Source organism: Pristiophorus japonicus, chromosome 6 (genome assembly GCF_044704955.1).
Source record: "Pristiophorus japonicus isolate sPriJap1 chromosome 6, sPriJap1.hap1, whole genome shotgun sequence".
Lineage (NCBI taxonomy): Eukaryota > Metazoa > Chordata > Chondrichthyes > Pristiophoridae > Pristiophorus > Pristiophorus japonicus.
In genome coordinates this window covers 246,829,786-246,853,124 of record NC_091982.1, presented here as the reverse complement: position 1 = coordinate 246,853,124, position 23,339 = coordinate 246,829,786, and the positions used below count along the sequence as shown (strand labels likewise).

At 49.0% G+C, this 23,339-nt stretch overlaps 1 protein-coding gene across 1 annotated transcript; it reads left to right on the top strand.

Moving 5' to 3' along the window:
- The first annotated feature begins 447 nt into the window (after positions 1-447).
- Positions 448-22,976, top strand: LOC139266286 (5-hydroxytryptamine receptor 3A-like). Its single transcript, XM_070884112.1, has 7 exons — positions 448-552; positions 644-689; positions 5,976-6,078; positions 9,427-9,591; positions 11,705-11,850; positions 17,528-17,743; positions 22,741-22,976. Exons 1-7 carry the CDS (start codon positions 448-450, stop codon positions 22,974-22,976), a joined length of 1,017 nt encoding a protein of 338 aa, XP_070740213.1.
- The last annotated feature ends 363 nt before the right edge of the window (positions 22,977-23,339 follow it).

Sequence of the window (23,339 nt, the reverse complement as noted above, 5' to 3'; positions counted from 1 at the left end):
CATCGCACCAGTCAAGATGATGTGTGGCTGAGAAACTGACAGGAAATACATTTTTTTTTAAATCATAAAACATTACAGATCAGAAGGAGGCCATTCGGCCCATCGTGCCCGTGCCAGCTCTTTGAAAGACTTGTCCAGGTTGTCCCACTGCGACCACAGCCCTGCATATTTTTCCCCTTCAACTATTTATCCAATTTCCTTTTGAAAGTTGCTATTGAATCTGCTTCCACCGCCCTTTCAGATCGTAACGACTCACTGCGTAAATAAATATACCCCGCACCTCCCCATCTGGATTCTTTTGCTTGTCGGATAAGCCTGTGTGAAATCTCTGCAGCCTCTTTCCCCACAGCCCTGCAAATTATCGAAGATTTTAAATCAAGCTGTTGATTTGCAGGTAACTATTGCTCCCTCAGCCTCTCTGACTCGGGCGGGGCACGGTTTCTCAAGATGTTCGTTGAGGTTTTTGAAAGCAGAGCCATTCGCCCGGTGAAGAATTTCAGTCAGTCGCTGGACATCAACCTCACCATCGGTCTCCACACGATCCTGGGGCTGGTATGGACACTCGCTAAAACTCCACTCTCCTTAAAAATTGAAGAAACTTTGGCTAAAATTTCCAGACCTCTTCTTTTACTTTTACTCCAAGGACGAGAAACAAGAAATCCTGACGACCTACATCTGTAATGGAACAGGTACGTGATTGGGTTTGGCTCAAAAAAGAAAGAACATGCAATTCTACATTTAAGGTCTCCTTATTTAAGGAAGGATATACTTGCACTGGAGGCAGTTCAGAGAAGGTTCACCATGTTGATTCCTGAGATGAAGGGGTTGTCTTATGAGGAAAGGTTGAGCAGGTTGGGCCTATACTCATTGGAGTTTAGAAGAATGAGAGGTGATCTTATTGAAGCATACTAGATTCTGAGGGGGCCCGACAGAGCAGATGCAGAGAGTATGTTTCTCCTCGTGGGGGAATCTAGAATTAGGGGGCATAGTTTCAGAATAAGGGATCGCCCATTTAAGACAGGCATGAAGAGGAATTTCTTCTCTCAGAGGGTCACGAATCTTTGGAATTCTCTGCCCCAGAGAGCTGTACAGGCTGAGTTATTGAATATATTCAAGGTGGAGATAGATAGATGTTTGAATCACAGGGGAGTTGAGGGTTATGGGAAACAGGCAGAAAGTGGAGTTGAGGCCAAGATCAGATCAGGCATGATCTCATTGATCATGGAGCGTGTTGTGTATGCAGAAAGAGTCAGACTGAACACTGTGAGCTCAAAGTAAAGTGTGACCTTAGTCTTTTATTGCAGATCTCCAGAGTGCCTCTCCAACCTGTGAAGCCTCTTTAAATACCTGTGCTCCCAAGGGATTATGGGATCCCTTGAGACTCCAGGGGATAAGCCCTCTGATGGCTGTACAGAGTAAATACAAGTCCACATATATAACAACACTCCCCGCACCCTCGCCCCCCCCCCCGACACCCCGCCCCGCCAAAGTCAATAGTGTAACTATTTACAATGTGAGTCAATCTGGGGCCCTTGCCCTGGTTGATCGTCTCGGTGTGAAAGCTGGTGTTGTTGAATCATTTGTTGGGCCATCGCTGGGCTGCTGTGCACTTGGCCTTGCTGGGCTGCCTGGTGTGTTGGGCCCTACAGGGCTGCTGTGGATGATGGGTTCTGCTTCGTGGTCAACCGTGGTGTCGGTTGCCACTGGTTTGTATATTGGAGGATCAAAAAAGGTAGGGTCCAAGGTGGGTTGCTCAGGATAGTCCGTGAATCTGAGTTTGATTTGGTCCAAGTGTTTCCGGTGAATGAGTCCATTTGAAAGTTTGACCCGAAACACCCTGCTCCCCTCTTTGGCCAAGACAGTGCTGGGAAGCCACTTGGGACCTTGTCCATAATTTAATACAAACACAGGATCATTGACTTCAATCTCGTGTGACACATTTACACTATCATGGTATGCACTTTATTGAAGCCGCCTGCTCTCTACCTGTTCATGGAGATCAGGGTGAACTAACGAGAGCCTTGTCTTAAGTACTCTTTTCTGAGCATTTAGTTCAGCAGGTGGGATCCCAGTGAGTTAGTGGGGTCTCGTGCGGTAGCTAAGCAGGACTCGGGATAGGCGAGTCTGCAGTTAGCCTCTTCAAGCCTTGCTTGATGGTTTGCACTGCTCTCTCTGCCTGACCATTGGACGCTGGTTTAAACGGGGCAGATGTGACATGTTTAATCCCGTTATGGGTCATGAATTCTTTGAACTGAGCACTGGTAAAACATGGCCCGTTGTCGCTCATCAGGACATCGGGTAAGCCGTGAGTGGCAAACATGGCCCGCAGGCTTTCAGTAGTGGCAGCGGACGTGCTAGCCGACATTATCTCACGTTCAATCCACTTGAAGTACGCATCTACAACCACAAGGATCATTTTACCCAAGAACGGGCCTGCATAGTCGACGTGCACCCTAGACCACGGTTTGGAGGGCCAAGTCTATAAACTTAGCGGCGCCTGCCTGGGTACATTGCTTAACTGAGAGCATGTATTACATCTGTGAACGCAGGACTCTAAGTCCGCATCGATACCGGGCCACCACACGTGGGATCTGGCTATCGCTTTCATCATTACGATGCCTGGGTATTTACTGTGGAGGTCATTGATGAAGATGTCTCTGCCCTTCTTGGGGACCACTACTCGGTTGCCCCACAGAAGGCAGTCTGCCTGTCTAGACATTTCATCTTTGCGCCACTGGAACGGCTTTATCTCTTCCTGCATTTCCACTGGGACACTAGACCAGCTCCCGTGAAGCACACAGCTTTTGACTAGAGATAATAAGGGGTCCTGGCTTGTCAGGTTTTGATTTGCTGGGCAATGACGGGTGATTGCTCACTCTCAAATGCTTCCATAAGCATGGCTAGATCTGCGGGCTGCGCCATTTCCACCCCCGTGGTGGGCAATGGCAGCCTGCTGAGAGCATTTGCACAGTTTTCTGTGCCTGGCCTGTGGCGGATGGCGTAGTTGTTATATGGACAACGTGAGTGCCCATTTCTGGATGCGGGCCGATGTGTTGGTATTTATCCCTTTACTCTCGGAATATAAATGGCTTATGGTCAGTTTCCAATTCGAATTTTAGCCCTAACAGGTAGTGATGCATTATCTTTACCCCATAGACACATGCTAATGCTTCTTTTTCAATCATGCTGAAGGCTCTCTCAGCCTTAGACAGACTCCTGGATGCATAACCAACCGGTTGCAGTTTCCCGAAATCATTAACTTGTTGCAATACACACCCGACGCCATATGACAATGCATTACATGCTAGTACCAAACGCTTACATGGATCATACAACACAAGCAATTTGTTTGAGCATGACAATTTTCTCGCTTTTACAAAGGCATTTTCTTGGCTTTTGCCCCAAACCTATTCGCCCCCTTTTCATAGTGAGACATGCAGTGGTTCTAGCAGTTTGCTGAGACCCGGTAAGAAGTTACCAAAGTAGTTCAAGAGTCCCAGAAATTACCGCAGCTCCATCACTTTCTGTGGCCTCGGTGCATTCTCGATTGCCTCCGTCTTCGCGTTGGTGGGTCTGATGCCGTCCGCCGCAACCCTCCTTCCCAAGAACTCCACTTCAGGCGCCAGGAAAACGTACTTTAACCTGAGCCCCACGCGGTTGAGTCGACTAAGAACCTCCTCCAGGTTCTGCAGGTGCTCGACTGTGTTCCGACCTGTGACCAAGATGTTGTCCTGGAAGACCACGGTGTGCGAGACCGACTTCAGTAAACTTTCTATGTTTCTCTGAAATATCGCCTTCGCCGATCAGATTTCAAATGGGCATCTGTTATAAACAAAAAGACCTTTGTGCGTGTTGATGCAGGTAAGGGCTTTCGAAGATTCCTCCAGTTCCTGCGTCATGTAGGCTGAAGTCAGATCCAGCTTCGTGAACGTCTTTCCTCCCGCCAGCGTTGCAAAGAGGTCGTCGGCCTTTGGTAGTGGGCATTGGTCCTGCATGGAGAAACGATTGATAGTTACTTTGTAATCGCCACAGAGTCTGATGGTGCCGTCTCCCTTGAGGTCTGGGACAATAGGACTGGCCCACGTGCTGAACTCGATTGGCGAAATGATGCCCTCTCTTTGCAGCAGGTCTAGCTCGATCTCTACCCTTTCTCTCATCATGTACGATACGGCTCTTGCCTCGTAATGGATGGGTGGCGCCCCCAGAATTAGGTGGATCTGCACTTTTGCTCCTTGGAATTTCCTGATGCCTGGTTCGAATAGCAAAGGAAATTTGTTTAAGACCTGGGCACACGAAGTGTCGTCAGCGGGCGATAGCGCTCGGACGTCATCCCAGTTCCAGCATATCTGTCCCAGCCAGCTCCTGCCGAGCAGCGTGGGACCATCACTTGGTACCACCCAGAGTGGTAGTTTGTGCACCGCTCCATTGTAGGAGACCTTTACGGTAGCACTGCCGATTACAGGAAATAGTTATTTCCTGTAAGTTCTTAGTTTCGTGCGAACTGGAGTTAAGACTGGCCTTGAGGCCTTGTTGCACCACAACCTTTCGAAAGTCTTTTTGCCTATGATGGATTGGCTCGCGCCCGTGTCCAGCTCCATTGACACCGAGTGTCCATTTAGTTCAACATTCAGCAATATCGGGGGACAATTCGTGGTGAATGTGTGCACCCATGTACCTTTGCCTCCTCTATCTGAGCCCCTGGTTCGTTGTGATCCTCTGTGGATCTGTCCTCCTCTGCAACATGGTGGTTTGCAGGTTTAACAGGCTTTGCAGGTCGCCTGCACACTCGTTGGCAGTGTCCCATTGTTCCACAGCCCTTGCAAACGTACTCTTTGAATTGGCATGAATGGAAATGATGATCACCCCCGCAGCGCCGACAAGGTGTTAAGGGCCTAGCATTCATCACCCTTGATGGTGGACTCTGTGTCATTTGCGGATGTGCAGCTGCAGGTATGTGTAACCTGTGCTATACGTTACAATTCAAAAACAACATCATTTTTTTCACAGTACTTGTAGCAGCATTTGTGTGCTGAGAGATTTGCTTTGTATTGTCACTGGTGGCAATGAACGCCTGGGCTATCGCTATGGCCTTACTCAAGGTTGGGGTCTCTACAGTCAAAAGTTTGCCAAGTATGGTTTCGTGGCCAATGCCAAGCACGGAAAAGTCTCTGAGCATGTGCTCCAAGTGTCCTTCAAATTCACAATGTCCTGCAAGGCGTCCTAGCTCGGTGACATAACTTGCCACTTCCTGGCCTTCAGACCTTTTGTAGGTATAGAACTGGTACCTCACCATCAAAACGCTTTCATTCGGGTTCAAATCGTCTCGGATCAGTGTGCACAAATCATCGTATGATTTCTCCATGGGTTTTGCTGGAGTGAGCAGATGCTTCATGAGGCCATACGTTGGTGCCTCACAGACGGTGAGGAGGATCGCCCTTTGTTTGGCAGCGCTCTCTTCCCCATCTAGCTCGTTGGCCATGAAGTATTGGTCGAGTCGCTCCACAAAAATTTCCCAATCATCTCCCTCCAAAAATTTCTCCAGGATGCCCACTGTTCTCTGCATCTTTGGGTTCGCTATCTGTATCTCGTCGCCAGTTGTTGTGTATGGAGAAAGAGCCAGACTGAACACTGTGAGCTAAAAGTAAAGTGTGACCTTAGTCTTTTATTGCAAGTCTCCAGAGTGCCTCTCCAACCTGTGAAGCCTCCTTAAATACCTGTGCTCTCAAGGGATTATGGGATCCCTTGGGACTCCAGGGGATGAGCCCTCTGACGGCTGTACAGAGTAAATACAAGTCCACATATATAACAGAGTGGGCTCTAGGGGCTAAATGGTCTACTCCTGCTCCTATTTCTTATGTTCTTACAGCGCCTTTCATGACCTCAGGACACACCAAAGCGCTTTACAGCCAATGAAGTACTCTTGAAGTGTTGTCACCGTTGAAATGAGGGAGTCACGGCAGCTGTTGTGCGCACAGCAAGCTTGAGTCTGAAGGTCGTGGGTTTGAACCCACTCCAGAGACTTAAGCAACACTACAAAAGTACGTCATTTGCTACAAAGGGATTTGTGACTTCCTTAGAGTGGGTGAATTCAATGTCAAATCAGGTGCAGAAAGAGAAATCAAGAGAGAGAAAGAATGATGGGGTTGAGAGAAAGAGAGCCAACAGAGTCAAAGAAAAAGTAAAAATAATTTATTTTACTTTTAAATGTATATTTAAAAATCTCCAACAACAATTAAAACCTGAAGGAATGAGAGTCCGCACTTGTAACAGTTAATTTTCAGTGTCAGAGAGGTCGACTGGCAGTATTTAACACACATCATTACGGTTAAAAGGTACTTGGACTCGAAATGACTTGTCTTAACTTTCTGTGGCGAGTTCACTGTGTATCTACAGTGCAAGCACAGGAACGTCACGCCATGCCACTCATTGCACATGGAGAACCACACAGCGAGGGGTCCTCTTCGCAAAGCTGATGGCGGAGCGCCGCATCTCTGAAGGCAACTCTGCAATTTTCACGTTTAATCGCGTATCTGCCCCGCGCCTGCAGCTGCTGCGGCAAATGTACATAAATAACGGCAAGCACCATTAGCCCCACCGTTATTTTGGCCCTGGCCAAAGATCGCACTGAGTGGAGGAAGAGCATCCGGGAGGACGCTGAGCACCTCGAGTCTCGTCGCCGAGAGCATGTAGTAATCAAACCCAGGCAGCGGATGGAGCGTGCGGCAAACCAGACTCCCCACCCACCCTGTCCTTCAACCACTGCCTGTCCCACCTGTGACAGAGACTGTAATTCCCGTATTGGACTGTTCAGTCACCGAAGAACTCATTTTCAGAGTGGAAGCAAGTCTTCCTCGATTTCGAGTGACTGCCTATGATGATATTTTGACAGCAATTTTTGGCAAAACTTTCTTTCCCATTATCTTGAGCTGTGGCTCAGGCTACCTTTCAGAGGTCGGGAAGTTTTTTTTATTACTCGTTCATGGGATGTGGGAGTCACTGGCAAGGCCTGCATTTATTGCCCATCCCTAATTGCCCTCGAGAAGATTGCAATTTGTTTTGTGAGGAGGTGGGTGCCTGCACATTGTCCCAGGGCACCGTGACACTGAGTAATCGGGGTATGGTAACATAGTGGTTATGTTACTGGACTAATAATCCAGTGGCCTGGACTGATGATCCAGAGACGTGAGTTCAAATCTCACGGCAGCTGGGGAATTTAAATTCAGTTAATTAATTAAATCTGGAATTTTAAAAAAAGCTAGTATCAGTAATGGTGACCATGAAACTACCAGATTGCTGTAAAAACCCATCTGGTTCACTAATGTACTTTAGGGAAGGAAATCTGCCATCCTTACCTGGTCTGGTCTGTGCCTACATGTGACTCCAGACCCACAGCAATGTGGTTGACTCTGAAATGGCAGCTCACCACCACCTTCTCAGGGCATTTAGGGATGGGCAATAAATGCCGGCTTGCCAATGATGCCCACATCCTGTGAATGCATTTAAAAAATGAACCAGTAAACAACAACAACTTGTACTTATATAGCGCCTTTAACGTAGTAAGCCATTCCAAGGTGCTTCGCAGGAGTGTTTTAAGACAAAACAAATAAATTTGACACCGAGCCACGTAAGAAGAAATTATGGCAGATGAACAAAAGCTTGGTCAAAGAGGTAGGTTTTAAGGAGCGTCTTAAAGGACGAAAGAAATAGAGAAAAGGAGAGGTTTAGGGAGGGAGTTCCAGAGCTTGGGATCCAGGCAGCTGAAGTGACCACCAATGGTTGAGCAGTTATAATCAGGGATGCTCAAGAGGGCAGAATTTGAGGAGCGCAGACATCTCGGCGGGGGAGGGGGAGGGTTGTGAGGCTGAAGCAGATTCTAGAAATAGGGAGGGGTGAAGCCATAGAGGGATTTGTAAACAAGGATGAGAATTTTGAAATCGAGATGTTGCTTAACTGGGAATCAATATAGGTGGGCGAGCACAGGGGTGATGGGTGAGCGGGACTTAGTACGAGTTAGGACACGGACTGCCGAGTTTTGAATGACCTCAAGTTTATGTAGGGTAGAATGTGGGAGGCCAGCCAGGAGTGCATTGGAGTAGTTAAGTCTGGAGGTAACAAAGGCATGGATGTGGGTTTCAGCAGCAGAAGAGCTGAGGCAGTGGCGGAGGTTGCAATGTTACAGAGGTGGAAATAGATGGTTTTAGTTATGCCGCAGATATGTGGGCGGAAGCTCATTTCAGGGTCAAACATGACACCGAGGTTGTGAACAGTCTGGTTCAGCCACAGACAGAAGTTGGGGCGAGGGATGGAGTCAGTGGCTGGGAACGCAGTTTGTGGCAGGAACCTAAGACAATGGCTTCGGTCTTCCCAATATTTAATTGGAGGAAATTTCTGCTGATCCAGAAGTGAATGTTGGACAAGCAGTCTGATAATTTAGAGACCATGGAGTGGTCGCGAGAAGTGGTGGTGAGGTGGAGCTGGGTGTCGGCGGCGTACATGTGGAAACTGACACTGTGTTTTTGGATGATGTCGCCAAGGGGCAACATATAGATGAGAAATAGGAGGGGGCCAAAGATAGATCCTTGGGAGACACCAGAGGTAACGATGCGGGAGCGGGAAGAGAAGCCATTTCAGGTGATTTTCTGGCTATGATTAGATAGATAAGAATGGAACCAGGCGAGTGCAGTCCCACCCAGCTGGACGATGGTGGAGGAGGATGGAGTGGTCAACTGTGTCAAAGGCTGCAGACAGGTCCAGAAGGACGAGGAGGGATAATTTACCTTTGTCACCTCAACGTCACCTTCCCGCCCGATCCCCACATCCCTTGAAACATTCACTTTTCATTTCCCTGCACACATGTCGTGCCCTCACTTGCTCAGTGATTCCACATCGGGATTGGAGGCACACTTACGCACACACAAACAGCCCTAGACAAACACTCAGGCTTCCCTCACACACACCCGTCCACACACTCACACATTCATTCAAGGGAGTCAATTTAACGCTAACCCGCCTATCAGGAAACTGATGTGATCCGGTGCAATGCCAGATTTACAGCGCTGCCCGATTATACTCACCAATGAGCGGGATGTAAAACCAACAGTCCACCCGACCCCATCCCATGGAACTCCCACCCAAAGTGGTGGGTGAAAATTGCCCCTATTCAATGTTTTACCCAAAAGACGACACCTCCGACAGTTCAGCACTCCCTCGGTACGTCACTAGGGAATGTCAGCCTGGATTATGTACTCAAGGCTCTGGAGTGGGACTTGAACCCACAACCTTCTGAGTCAGAGGCGAGAGAGATACCCACTGAGCCACGGCCTCATCAGTTTGGACCTGTGGCTCCTCCTGATGGACGTGTTTAAAAGCCGACGGGAAGGAGGAGAAGGGACACGTTAACAGATTAATGTGTTGTGTTTGAAACAGGGTGGACGAAGATAAGTTACCTGAGGCCCCATACCTATACGTGCATCACACGGGGAAGGTGGTCTACGGGAAGCCCCTGAGGATTGTCAGCTCCTGTAACATCAACGTACTTCCCCTTCGACGTTCAGAAATGCTCACTTACAGCCGGACCCATCAACTTTTACGGTAAAAATTCCTTTAAGTATCATTATTCCATCTGACGCCGACAGTAACATGGAGATTTGCACCTCTATTTCAGATGCCTTAACTTAAATATATCAGCAGAAAGGCGTGATAAATACTCAGAGATGATACAGACTATATCTTCTTCTTGGGCAGTCCCTCGAAGTTGAGGATGACTTGCTTCCACACTAAAAATTAGTTCTCAGGTGACTGATGAGATTTTAAACGGTGGAAGATGCCTGTGCGCAAATTCTTTTAAGGTGGGATGGCTGTTGCACACCAGCTACCACACGGGCTTGACAGAGCAAGGTCTTGGCCCAGTGGCAAGGGGATCCAAGGCGACTGGAAACCAGGCTCCATTGCTTAGGCCTAATGCATACACACAAACATACTCCCACTGTCCTTCCTCCTTCCCACAGGTCCTCCCTGGGATTTATAGCTCGCAGTGTAGGCTTCACGACCTCACAGCCTCGCTATTCGTCTGTGCTGCGCCTTCCCTGGGCCTCAACCCCACATGCTGCTCCACTCCTGGGCCCCGACCTCTCCACTCCTCTGGGCCTCGCCGATCCCGACCTCCGCTCCTCGCCGCTTCCCGACCTCCGGACCTCGCCGGTCCTTACCTCCGCTCCTCGCCGCTTCCGACCTCCGCTCCTCGCCACTCCCGACATCCGGACCTCGCCGATCCCGACTCCCAAAGCAAACGCTCTATGCGGAGCTTCAACACGGTAAATGAGCCCCAGGTGGGCAGAGGAAACGTTTCAAGGACACGCTCAAAGGCTTCCTTGATAAAGTGAAACTTCCCCACCAGCTCCTGGGAATCCCTGGTCCAAGACCCCCCAAAATGGAGGAAGAGCATCCGGCAGGACGCTGAGCACCTCGAGTCCCATTGCCGAGAACAAGCAGAAACCAAATTTAGACAGTGGAAGGTTCGTGCGGCAAACCCGGCTCCCCGGCCATCCATTCCTTCAACCAATGTCTGCCCCACCTGTGACAGAGACTGTAGGTCACAAGGTTGATTCCAAAGATGAGGGGGTTGACTTATGAGGAAATGTTGAGGAGTTTGGGCCTCTACTCATTGGAATTCAGAAGAATGAGAGGTGATCTTATCAAAATGTATAAGATTATGAGGGGGCTTGACAAGGTGGATGCAGAGCGGATGTTTCCACTAATGGGGGAGACTAGAACTAGGCGGCATAATCTTAGAATAAGGGGCTGCCCATTTAAAACTGAGATGAGGAGAAATTTATTCTCTCAGAGGGTTGTAAATCTGTGGAATTCGCTGCCTCAGAGATCTGAGGAAGTTGGGTCATTGAATTAATTTAAGACAGAGATAGACAGTTTCTTAACCGATAACAGAATAAGGGGTTATGGGGAGCGGGCAGGGAGGTGAACCTGAGTCCATGATCGGATCAGCCATGATCGTTTTAAATGACGGAGCAGGCTCGAGGGGCCGTATGGCCTATTCCTGCTGCTATTACTTATGTTCTTATGTTCTTACTGTGTATCAACCCATGCTGTACCAGCCCTGAGAGTGTTTGATGGGACAGTGTAAAGGGAGCTTTAGTCTGTATCTAACCCGTGCTGTACCAGCCCTGAGAGTGTTTGATGGGACAGTGTAGAGGGAGCTTTACTCTGTATCTAACCCGTGCTGTACCAGCCCTGGGAGTGTTTGATGGGACAGTGTAGAAGAAGCTTTACTCTGTAGCTAACCCGTGCTGGATCTGCCCTGGGAGTGTTTGGTGGGACAGTGTAGAGGGAGCTTTACTCTGTATCTAACCCGTGCTGGACCTGCCCTGGGAGTGTTTGATGGGCAATGGTTTTCCAGCATCACAAACCGATAATCTGCTCACTTTCTCACATTACAGCAGTGACTACACTGCAAAAGTGCTTCATTGGCTGTAAAGCACTTTGAGACGTCTGATGGTCGTGAAAGGCACTATATAAATGCAATTTTATTTCTTTCTATCACAATGCTGTTTGTGGGAGCTTGCTGTGCGCAAATTGGCTGTCACATTTCCCACATTACAACAGTGACTACACTTCAAAAAGTCATTAATTGGCTGTGAAAAATGGAATTCCCCCTTCCCTCCCTCTAACCGAATCACTCACTTTGCAGGCACAGAAGTGAGACTATGGAGGAGATAACCTCAAAATCCCAGAAAATATTTGCAAGCAAAGGAGAGTGGGAACTAATCGGGATCCAGGCTGACGAGGAGAGTTTCCTGGATGGCAGTCAAAAGCTTTCATCTTGTGACCTTGGAGGTAAATGCAGCTGGATGGGAGTGATGACATTGTGCTGCCCTGCCCTGCCCCAGCACAGCTCAGCGGGCCAAGCCAGTGAGTAATCGAGGTCCCAGGCTCAATTCCTGGCCTATGCTGATCTCCACGGCGATTGTAGTTTGGAGGGCTGTGGGTCCTTCATGGGTCTGTGCACACCTGGCCTCAGAATCATACGGCACAGGAGGGGGCCATTCGGCCCATCATGCCTGAGCCAGCTCTGTGAAAGCGCGATCCAATTAGTCCCACTCCCCCCTACTCGTTCCCCATAGCCTTGCAAACTTTTCCCTTTCAAGTATTGATCCAAATCCCTTTTTGGAGTACAATTAAATCTGCTTCCATCGCCATTCCAGGCAGCACATTCCAGACAAATCACTGCTTAAAAAACAAAATAGTCCTCATCATCTCCCCTCACGTTCTTTTGCCAATTATCTTCAATCTGTGTCCTCTGGTTACCGACCCTCCTGCCCCTGGAAACTGTTTCTCCTTATTCACTCTGTCAAATACATTTATAATTTTGAACATCTCTCCCCTTAACCTTCTCTGCTCGAAGGAGAACAACCGCAGCTCCTCCAGTCTCTCCACAGCACTGAAGCCCCTCATCCTCTAGTACCATTCAAACAGCAGAGAGTCAGAGAGAGAAAAAAATCAGCCAGGGTATCCCGCTTCTGATCGCTATCCCGTGACTGCTGCTGGAATATCCTCCCGCGTAGAACGTTGGGCGAGGTGTAGATTTGGGCCTTCCTGTGATGCCCTCTATGGTTCAATAGCCTGTCAACATTCACACATGAGCATGGCCACTTAGGCAAGGTACCAAAGCCTCCCCAGCCCTGTAGAATCTTTGCCCAGCAAGGATCGTGTCATATATGTACATGCTGTTTGTAGCCACCAGATGGTGTCATTGTTGGAGGCCACTGAGCAGCACGCACATGGTGCTGCTCTGGTATAAAAGGCCAGCCATTTTGTGAGTCAGGCACTTTGGGCCTAAATAAAGCAGAGCCAAGGTTGTAGCTTGCTGAGTTAAACAATAATCAGTTTGAACCTTTATTGCATACGTAACAGATCGGCACCGGCTGGAGAGCAGGGGCTACGTCTGGAATGGAGTTTTTAAACACAAAGTCTCTTTGTCAGTAATTCCCTTCTGCCATCGTTAACGGTGGGTGTGGAGTGCGTATAATTCAATATTATCCTGCATGGCATACAATTATAGAAATAGATTCACAGAAACTTACAGCACTGAAGGAAGCCACTCTGTCCATCTTGCTCCCCAAAAGAGCAGTCACGCTTAACCCCACACCCCCCGCCCTTGTCCCTAATCCTGTAAGTCCTCCTCCATAAGTACATAGAACGTACAGCACGCAAACAGGCCATTCGGCCCAACCGGTCCGTGCCGGTGTTTATGCTCCACACGAGCCTCCTCCCACCCCTCTTCATCTCACCCAATCAGCATATCCTTCTATTCCTTTCTCCCTCAGCTTCCCCTTAAGTGCATCTAGGCTATGCGCCTCAACCGCTCGCTGTGGTAGCGAGTTCCACATTCTCACCGCTCTCTGGTAAAAAAGTTTCTCCTGAATTCCCCATTGGGTTTATTAATGACTATCTTATATTTATGGCCCCATAGTTTAGGTCTCCCGCTTCTCAACCTCTACCCTGCCGCACACCTACGGATTCTTGAAATTATGAACCACGAAGGTGGTTACTCAACTAGCCTTTGTATTTGTTATTATTTATTTATGCTGCTCTTGTCCAGTGACCAGGAGAAACCCCCTCCAACTCCTCAAGCCCCACTCCAGAGACTTCAGCACAAATCCAGGCTGACACTCCAGGTGCAGTATTGAGGGAGCGCCGCACTGTCGGAGGTTTCGTCTTTCGACATTAAACCGAGGCGCCGTCTGCTCTCTCAGGTGGATGTAAAAGATCCCATGGCACTATTGCGAAGAAGAGCAGGGGAGTTCTCCCCGGTGTCCTGGCCAATATTTATCCCTCAATCAACATCACTAAAAAACAGGTTATCCGCTCATTATCACATTGCTGTTTGTGGGAGCTTGCTGTGCGCAAATTTGTTGCCGCGTTTCCTACATTACAACAGTGACTACACTCTAAAAATACTTCATTGGCTGTGAAGCGTTTAGTGACGTCCGGTGATCGTGAAAGGTGCTATATAAATGCAAGTCCTTTTTTCATCTCTCCCCCTGCTGGTGACGATTAAGCGGAGGCTGATGTTTTACGTTGTGAACCTGCTCATCCTCAGCGCTTTCCTCATGCTGACCAACATCGCAAGCTTCTACCTCCCCATTCACAGTTTTGACCGAGCCTCCTTTAAGATGACCCTCATGTTGGGGTACTTGGTGTTCCTCATCATCGTGAAGGACTTGTTGCCCAGTAACTCGACCCACACACCCCTGGAGGTAAGGCCTGGTTTTTCCCCCCATCCCCGCTCTTAGGTGTTTTCGACGCACCCCCGCGTTACACTAGTTCTAGACCTGGGAGTGATTACTGTACTGAACAGATGAATGAGTCATGGACAAATACCTCGGTCTCAGCCGGCAGTGCTTTATTGAAGCTAACCACACACCTGCACCCAGTAAAACCACACACACCCTGGTGTGTAAAACAAACAAATGCAGTACAATACACAGTGTGGCCTGTCTAACAGGCCCCGAACGCGAAGTACCCCAACCGTCTAAAATACCTCCCATGTAAATCCCTAAGAATTTGTTTGGGAAAACACATGATACCCCCTTACACTGTGGCTGTGATCTTAAAAGAAGTGTGTGCAGAAATGCTCACCGATTTCACTGGCTTACTCTATAGTGCATGAAATGATACAATGAACTCCGTACTGTGAGCCAGTGACCAGGTGCTGGTCAGTCTTTAGTGGCTTCCAGAAGTGAAGATACAGAGGTGAAGTTCAGCCTGTATACCGGGCCTAGCTCGAGTGTACCTGTGACCCTAGCACCTCCGCCGGTAGTGCCCTCTGGTGGTGGACAGACCTTACATACATACGTTACATACGCGCTGCTTGTTCCGATGAAAAGGTGTTTCTTCTGGTTTCTTTTCTCCGTCACAATACGGCGGGTTGGATTCTTGAAGGGGCGAAGCAGCGAGGCAAGAGGGAGAGAGAGATGGCTACAAGGCCACCTTTTAGATCCAAGTCTGTTTGCCCTTCCTGGGTCATTGCTATTTGAGGCTTCCAGTGGGTGTGTCTTTCTTTGGCCTTTGTTTCAAGGTTTTCTGTAGGTATGTCTTCTGCTTTTACCCAATAAAGTTCCTTGTTTTTGAGGCTTCCTGTGTTTGAGTCCAGTGATGGGTTTTCGCTTCCAGGCAGTCTGGGCTTAATGGCTCTCTATTGTTCTGGTAACTCATCCAGGTAATCACTGATTGACGAGGTCACCTTGCCTAACAATGGACTCCATTAGCCCACCTCCTGCCTTATGTTGGCCATTGTCATTCCAGACTCCCTGTCCATCATTCTAAGTCAACATGCAGCCGCACCTGGGCCCCTCCCGCAAACAGCTTCCAGTTTTTTTAGTGAGAAAAATATTAAACGCAATGTCCAGACAATGTCCGATAAATCCTTGGGGGTTTGATACTTCCAGTCCTTACAGTAAGGCCTGGTGTTCCCCCATCCCCGCTCTCAGCTCGTATTGAGGTCCGTGCCCCTCTACCCTGCCATAGGGCAGTACCCTCATCGGCACTGCACACCAACTGCTAGTTGGCACGGGCCGTTAAACTCTCACAGCTCTACCCACTGTTATGTCTGTAATGTACCTATGAAGACTACACGAGGCAATGTGTTGTACTCAAACTGTAGTGACCTTTGTCCTTTATTCCTAACTCCAGAGTGAGGCAGCCGCATGGTGGCTATCCTTTTATACAGCTCCTGCTACCAGGGCAGGAAACCCCGGTCTTCACCAGTTACACCCTCTAGTGGTGCCAGCATAATATATACACAGTGTAAACCTTATTGACAGTACATCAGGTAAACAAGTCTCCATCTTATGCAACTATACAGTGACTAGACAGAGAGTATATCTATAGTCTGCATATATAACACCCACCATCAGCAGTATGGGTGTGTATGAGTGTACGGAGGTGTGTGTCACCTGAACTTTTAATTTTGGTGTGTGTTTGTATATCTGTGAGTGTGTTATGTGATTGTGTTATGTGAGTGTGTTGTGTTGTGTTGTGTGAGTGTTGTGTGTGTTATGTGAGTGTTCTGTGTGTTATGTGAGTATTGTGTGTGTTATGTGAATTGTGTGTGAGTTGTGTGTGAGTTATGTGTGTTGTGTGTGAGTTGTGTGTGTGTGTGTTGTGTGTGAGTTGTGTGGCTGCTGTTTCTATCAAGCCTATGACCCACTGCACTCCCTCTGCTCTGCCCCCAATATTGGTTCCCACGTCCATCCACTCTACTACCCATCACCTCCCACAGCTCTCCCATGTTCTTGTACATAGAATTACATATAATGCACCGTACAGGAATAGGCCATTCGGCCCAACTGGTCTATGCAAAGTTGAAGCCCATGGAATACAAGGGACAGTGGCAGCATGGATACAGAATTGGCTAAGTGATAGGAAACAGAGAGTAGTGGTGAACGGTTGTTTTTCGGACTGGAGGAAGGTATACAGTGCTGTTCCTCGAGGGTCGATACTAGGACCACTGCTTTTCTTAATAATAAGAACATAAGAAATAGGAGCAGGAGTAGGCCATTTGGCCCCTCTAGCCTGCTCCACCATTCAATAAGATCATGGCTGATCTGAATTAATACATATTAATGACTTAGACTAGGGTGTACAGCGCACAAGTCAAAATTTGCAGATGAAACAAAACTTGGAAATATAGTGAACAGTGAAGAGGATAGTGATAGATTTCAAGAGGATATAGGCAGGCTGGTGGAATGGGCGGACACGTGGCAGATGAAATTAACAGAGAAGTGCGAAGTAATACATTTTGTTAGGAAGAACAAGGAACAGCACCCCTCACGACCTCAGGAAGTTCCAAAGCGATTCTGTCAATTAAACACTTTCGAAGCCTAATCACTGTTATAATGTAGGAAACAACCCCTGCACTTCTTTGAAATAGTGCCATGGGAACTTTTACATTCACCTGAGAGAACAGGTGGGGCCTTGGTTTAATGTCTCATCTGAAAAACGCACCTCCAAAGTGCAGCACTCCCTCAGTACTGCCCCTCCGACAGTGCAGCGCTCCCTCAGTACTGCCCCTCCGACAGTGCAGCGCTCCCTCAGTACTGCCCCTCCGACAGTGCAGCGTTCCCTCAGTACTGCCCCTCCGACAGTGCAGCGCTCCCTCAGTACTGCCCCTCCGACAGTGCAGCGCTCCCTCAGTACTGCCCCTCCGACAGTGCAGCGCTCCCTCAGTACTGCCCCTCCGACAGTGCAGCGCTCCCTCAGTACTGCCCCTCCGACAGTGCAGCACTCCCTCAATACTGCACTGGGACTGTCAGCCTGTATTTTGTGCTCATGCCCCTGGAGCACAATATGATTGCTACCTGAAACTGCGTAGGACTTCAAGGATCGGGCGACGGGCGGAACTTCAGCAGAATTTCAGGGCCCGTTTATTCAGAGGTTTGAAGCCTGCTGTTATCCCACTGGTAGTGGCTGTGCTGATCTAACGCCATTTCATTCACCGGTCTTATTGCAGCCATCTGCTTCCTGGTGTCTCTAGCCTTCATGGTGACCAGCTTGGTTGAGACCATCAACGTGATCCATCAGAACCCCAGGCAGCAGAAGGCTGTCCCGAACTGGGTGCAAATCATCGTCCTGCACTATGGGGCGAAGCTGTTCTGTCGGAGAGGGAAGGAGCGGGCGTATCACCCTGTGTCCCGTGCCTCACGGATCACCCTCATCACAGACCCAGGTAACATCCGTCACTTCAATCTGTCCATCCGCTCCAACCACTTCCTGCCTGCACACCTCGGCCGAGGGGCACCTGTTGTGGGGATGGAACACCATGCTGCACTCGATACTCCGGGGTAGTTTTTCAAACTGCTCCACCCCCACCCCCATCCCGGGCATCCAACCGGCATTGCACATCGGCCGCCCGTTCCATTAACCATTTCCATTGTGGCCAGGTTTATGCCCAGGCGGTAAGTTGAAAATCTATTCTACACTGTCCCATCAAATAATCCCAGGGCAGGTACAACACAGGTTAGATACAGAGTAAAGCTCTCTCTACACTGTCCCATCAAACACTCCCTGGGCAGGTACGGCATGGGTTAGATACAGGGTAAAGCTCCCTCTACACTGTCCCATCAAACACTCCCAGGAGAGGTACAGCATGGGTTAGATACAGAGTAAAGATCCCTCTACACTGTCCCATCAAACACTCCCTGGGCAGGTACGACACGGGTTAGATACAGAGTAAAGCTCCCTCTACACTGTCCAATCAAACACTCCCAGGGCAGGTACAGCACAGGTTAGATACAGAGTAAAGCTCCCTCTACACTGTCCCATCAAACACTCCCTGGGCAGGTACGGCACGGGTTAGATACAGAGTAAAGCTCCCTCTACACTGTGCCATCAAACACTCCCTGGGCAGGTACAGCACGGGTTAGATACAGAGTAAAGCTCCCTCTACACTGTCCCATCAAACACTCCCAGGGCAGGTATAGCACGGATTAGATACAGAGTAAAGCTCCCTCTACACTGTCCCATCAAACACTCCCTGGGCAGGTATGGCACGGGTTAGATACAGAATAAAGCTCCCTCTACACTCTCATTGCAACAAGTAATCTCTGTCTGTACCTCAGGGGAACCCTCCTTTCAGCACAAGCACGTAAATTTTCCATTTTGTTTGAGACCAGAAATCTGTCATTGCCCAAGTAGAGGCAGCTTTGCTCTGTGGCCTTCTTGCTACTGGATTGAATTTGTCCTATGCTCTTTCCATGTGGCATTCTGACTGCCAGTAGCCAGATCCTCGCTCCCCTCAGCCTGAGCTGGTTTGAGGTCAGCTCCCAGAGGTGCCTTGGCGAATATGTATCTCGCTGCACTACCCAATGTCTCCATCAGCGATCCCGCCTCTGCACCCTGTCTGATCTACGCTACACTTAGTGAGGCTGAACACTGCAGGGGGAGCAGCACTCGTTTGGAAGCGGGACTAGGAATTCGTGTGGAAAGTGTACAGTGATGGGCGTGGATTGGAAATGAGGCCAGTCTTAGTGTTTCGCACTACAGTGTCAGCCGTGGCTCAGTGGGTAGCACTCGCGCCTCTGAGTCAGAAGGTTGTGTGAGCACAAAAATCTAGGCTGACACTCCAGTGCAGTGCTGAGGGAGGGCTGCACTGTCTTTCAGATGAGACATTAAACCAACGTCTGCTCTCTCATAGATGGGAAAGATCCCATGGCATTATTTCGATGAAGAGCAGGGAAGTTCTCCCCGGTGTCCTGGCCAATATTGATCCCTCAACCAACATAACAAAAACAGTTTATCTGGTTATTTATCACGTTGCTTTTTGTGGGAGCTTGCTGTGCATAAATTGGCTGCCGCGTTTCCCACATTACAACAGTGACTACATTCAAAAGTAGTTAATTGGCTGTAAAGTGCTTTGAGATGTCCGATGGTCATGAAAGGTGCTATATAAATGCAAGTCTTTCTTTTTTCTTTTTTCACTGGACGTTCACGAACATAAGAAATAGGAACAGGAGTCGGTCATTTAGCCTCTCGAGCCTGCTCCACCATTCATTAAGATCATGGCTGATCTTCGACCTCAACTCCACCTTCCCGCCTGATCCCCATATCCCTTGGTTCATAGGTACACAGGAACAGGAGGAGGCCATTCAGCCCCTCGAGTCCATTCTGTCATTCTGTTAGAGCATGGTTGATCTGCTTCCTCCTTCCGCCTACCCGCCTTGGTTCCATAACCATTCACACCCTTGCTTAACAAAAATCTATCAATCCCTGCTTTGACATTTTCAATTGCCCCCCAGCCTCAAGGGGGAGAGAGTTCCAGATTTCCCTGCCCTTTGGCCTGGCTCTAATTTTAAGCTAACGCCCCCCTTGTTCTGGACTACCCCACCAGAGGAAATAGTTGCTCTCTATCCACCCCATCAAATCCTTTACTCATCATAAACACCTCAATTAGATCACCCCTTAATCTTCCATATTCGAAGGAATACAAACCTAGTCTGTGCAACCTGTCCTCGTTATTTAACCCTTTGAGCCCCTGTGCCAGCTCATAATAGGCATCGTAACTATTTCTGCAGCTCTCCTGCTAGCTTGTGGGTCAAGCACACACACCTGTGTGGGACTAATCCACTCACCTCACGATTTCCCCGGTTCCATCTCCAGGATTAGCTGAACTCCATTGGCCTCGAACATCCACAGGCCGCAGAGGAAAATCAACCAGGGTCCCCTGCTTCCCCCATTGCTCTTCGCTGACCCCCTGCTGGAAATTGGAGGCGGGCCATCAGGCTCGGCTGCGATGCCCCCCCACGGTCGAATATCCCCTCGCTCGCCATCCAGACTCGCCGCACTCGACGGACGAGGCACTGGTGATGGTGCTCGGGAGAGGAGGAAGGGCAAACTAGAAAGTAAAGTAGAATTTCTCCTTGCGTGAGTGAGTTTATCGAAATTGTCAGGTTAGGGCAGTAAGAACAACTTGCATTTATATAGCGCCTTTAACATCCCAAGGCACTTCACAAACATAAATTTGACACTGAGGCACATAGAGAGATATTTGGACAGGTGACCAAAAGCTTGGTCCAAGAGGGAGATGAAAAGGATTAGAGAGAGAGGTAGAGAGGCGGAGAGGTTTAGGGGAGGAATTCCAGAGCTTAGTGCCCTGGCAGCTAAAGACACGGCCACTGAATTGTATGCACCTGTGAATATGCTCACAGGGTTGTAAAGCTGTTGAGTTGCACGGAGCAGTCCCGTGCGATAAGTTTTTAAGTCAGTTCACGGGCTCCCAGGCCACCTGCAATTTCTGCGGTCTGGAAGAGTCCGTGTTCCACGTTTTTATTGAATGCACGAGGTTGCAGCCCCTGTTCCAATATTTAAAGGGGCTGCTCCTGAAATTCTGTCTGCACTTCAGTCCCACACTCCTGATCTTTGGGCACCCTGTGCGGAGGGGAACGGGTAGGTCCGAGGGCCTCCTCATAGGACTGCTCCTGGACACGGCCAAGGGTGCCATCAGCCGGTCCAGGCAGCGGGCGGTCGAGGGGGTCGTTCAACCTGACTGCCTGCCTCTCTTCCGCACCTACATCCGGTCCAGGGTGTCCTTGGAGATGGAGCACGCGGTGTCCACTGGTACGCTCGCGGCCTTCCGCGAGAGGTGGGCACTGGAGGGACTGGAGTGCATCATCACCCCCGGCAACCAAATTTTAATTTGATTTTATTTGTTTTAAAGTTTAATTTGTTTTAATTGCCGGGTTTTAGTGTCCCCCTCCCCTTTTATAGGGGGGCACTTGTAAATTATGGTTTTAGAGCCAAAAAAATAATCTACAAAAATATTAAAAAAAGGAAAAAAAAAGGGCCTTGCGAAATGTTTGGAGTGTCCCCTAGATCGGGGGTCACTTGACCTAATGTTTATTTGTCTTCTCTAAAAAGAATTGTAAAGCTGTTGAGTTGCACAGAGCAGTCCCGTGCAATAAGTTTTTAAGTGAGTTCATGGGCTCCCAGGCCGCCTGCAATTTCTGCGGTCTGGAAGAGTCTGTGTTCCATGTTTTTATTGAATGTACGAGGTTGCAGCCCCTGTTCCACTATTTAAAGGGGCTGCTCCTCAAATTCTGGCTGCACTTCAGTCCCACTCTCCTGATCTTTGGGCACCCTGTGCGGAGGGGAGCGGGTAGGTCCGAGGGCCTCCTCGTAGGACTGCTCCTGGGCACGGCCAAGGGTGCCATCAGCCGGTCCGGGCAGCGGGCGGTCGAGGGGGTAATTCAGCCTGACTGCCTGCCTCTCTTCCGCGCCTACATCCGGGCCAGGGTGTCCCTAGAGATGGAGCACGCGGTGTCCACCGGTACGCTCGCGGCCTTCCGCGAGAGGTGGGCGCCGGAGGGACTGGAGTGTATCATCACCCCCGGCAACCAAATTTTAATTTGAACCACATGTATAAAGATTAATTTTTTAATTTTGTCGGTTTTAGTGCCCCCCCTCCCAACTTTTAGCCAGAGGACACTTGTATAATTTGTGTTTTGGTGCCCTCAAAACAAAAAAACAAGGGGGCACTTGAAAAGGTTTTGGAATGTGACCCCCCTTTAATCAGGGGGCACTTGATTAAAGTATACAACAAAACAGTTGTAGAGGTGTTGATGCACGCGGTGTCCACTGGTATGCTCACTGCTTTCCACGAGATGTGGGCGCTGGAGTGAATCATCACCCCCGGCAACCACATTTTAATTTGACAATTCATTGTTTAAATTATTGGTTAATTTCTTGGTTCTAGTGCCCCTTTAATAAGGGGACTCTTGATTTTTTGTTTTATACCAAAGTAGTTGTAGAGCTGTTGAGCGGCTTAGCCAGTCACATGATGTTCACAAGACTCAATAAAACCCCAGCCACTTGGGTTCAGAGGGATCCACGATGAGGTATGCAGTTGTGAGCCTGGTGGATGAATTGGTAATGTGTAGTGTGATTGTTAATCCTTTGCTAACAAATCAACTAGTTCCCAATAGCAATGTGTTGCTGTGACTTCTTAAGCAAAGAACCCATGAAGCAAATACATTGCAGCCGCCGATGGCGGTGTGAAAGAAATTGAAGAAAGCTCCCTTTCCTCTGAGGTAACTTTCCCAAACCTCCCAGCTTGCATCCACCTTCCACTGCCGTCATTTCCCACAGCTTTTTCTAAATAGCGGTGAATGCGCGGAGTGTCTCGGTCCCCACTGATGAACTCTTGACCCCTTCCTCCCCCCTCTCCCACAGCCCGCGAATCGAAGGGTTCCTGCCCGGCGGAGATGGAGATACTTCAGGCGTTGCTGCGTGAGATCGCTGAGGGCAGGAAGGAGATCAAACAGCGCGTGGAACGGTGCGACCGGGAGTGGGAGCTGGAGGACGAGTGGCTGCGGATTGACCACATCCTCGACTGTTTCCTTCACGCCGCGTACTTGATATTCTTTGTGGATTTCGTGCTCAGCCTCTGCTTCGCTTGGCTGATGTGACTTTACGTCAGCTGATCAGACGCGCAAAAGTGGCGGGGCGATGAGGAGAAATCTCTTTATTTTTAATGCAGCGAGTTGTTGTGATCTGCAACGCGTTGCCTGAAAGGACAGTGGGAGCAGATTCACTCGTAACTTTCGAAAGGGGAATTGGTTAAATAAAAAAAGAAAGAACTTGCATTTATATAGTGCCTTTCACGATCTCAGGACGTCTCAAAGCATTTTACAGCCAATGAATTACTTTTTGAAGTGTAGTCACTGTTGTAATGCAGGAAACGCGGCAGCCAATTTGCGCACAGCAAGCTCCCACAAACAACATTGTGATAATGGCCGGATAATCAGTTTTAGTGATGTTGATTGAGGGAT

Coding starts and splice junctions, on each gene's coding strand:
- LOC139266286 (XM_070884112.1), top strand. CDS start 448: ATGTTCGTTGAGGTTTTTGAAAGCAGAGCCATTCGCCCGGTGAAGAAT. Junction 11,851..17,527: donor TTCATCTTGTGACCTTGGAG/GTAAATGCAGCT, acceptor GTCTTATTGCAG/CCATCTGCTTCCTGGTGTCT. Junction 17,744..22,740: donor CACCCTCATCACAGACCCAG/GTAACATCCGTC, acceptor CCTCTCCCACAG/CCCGCGAATCGAAGGGTTCC.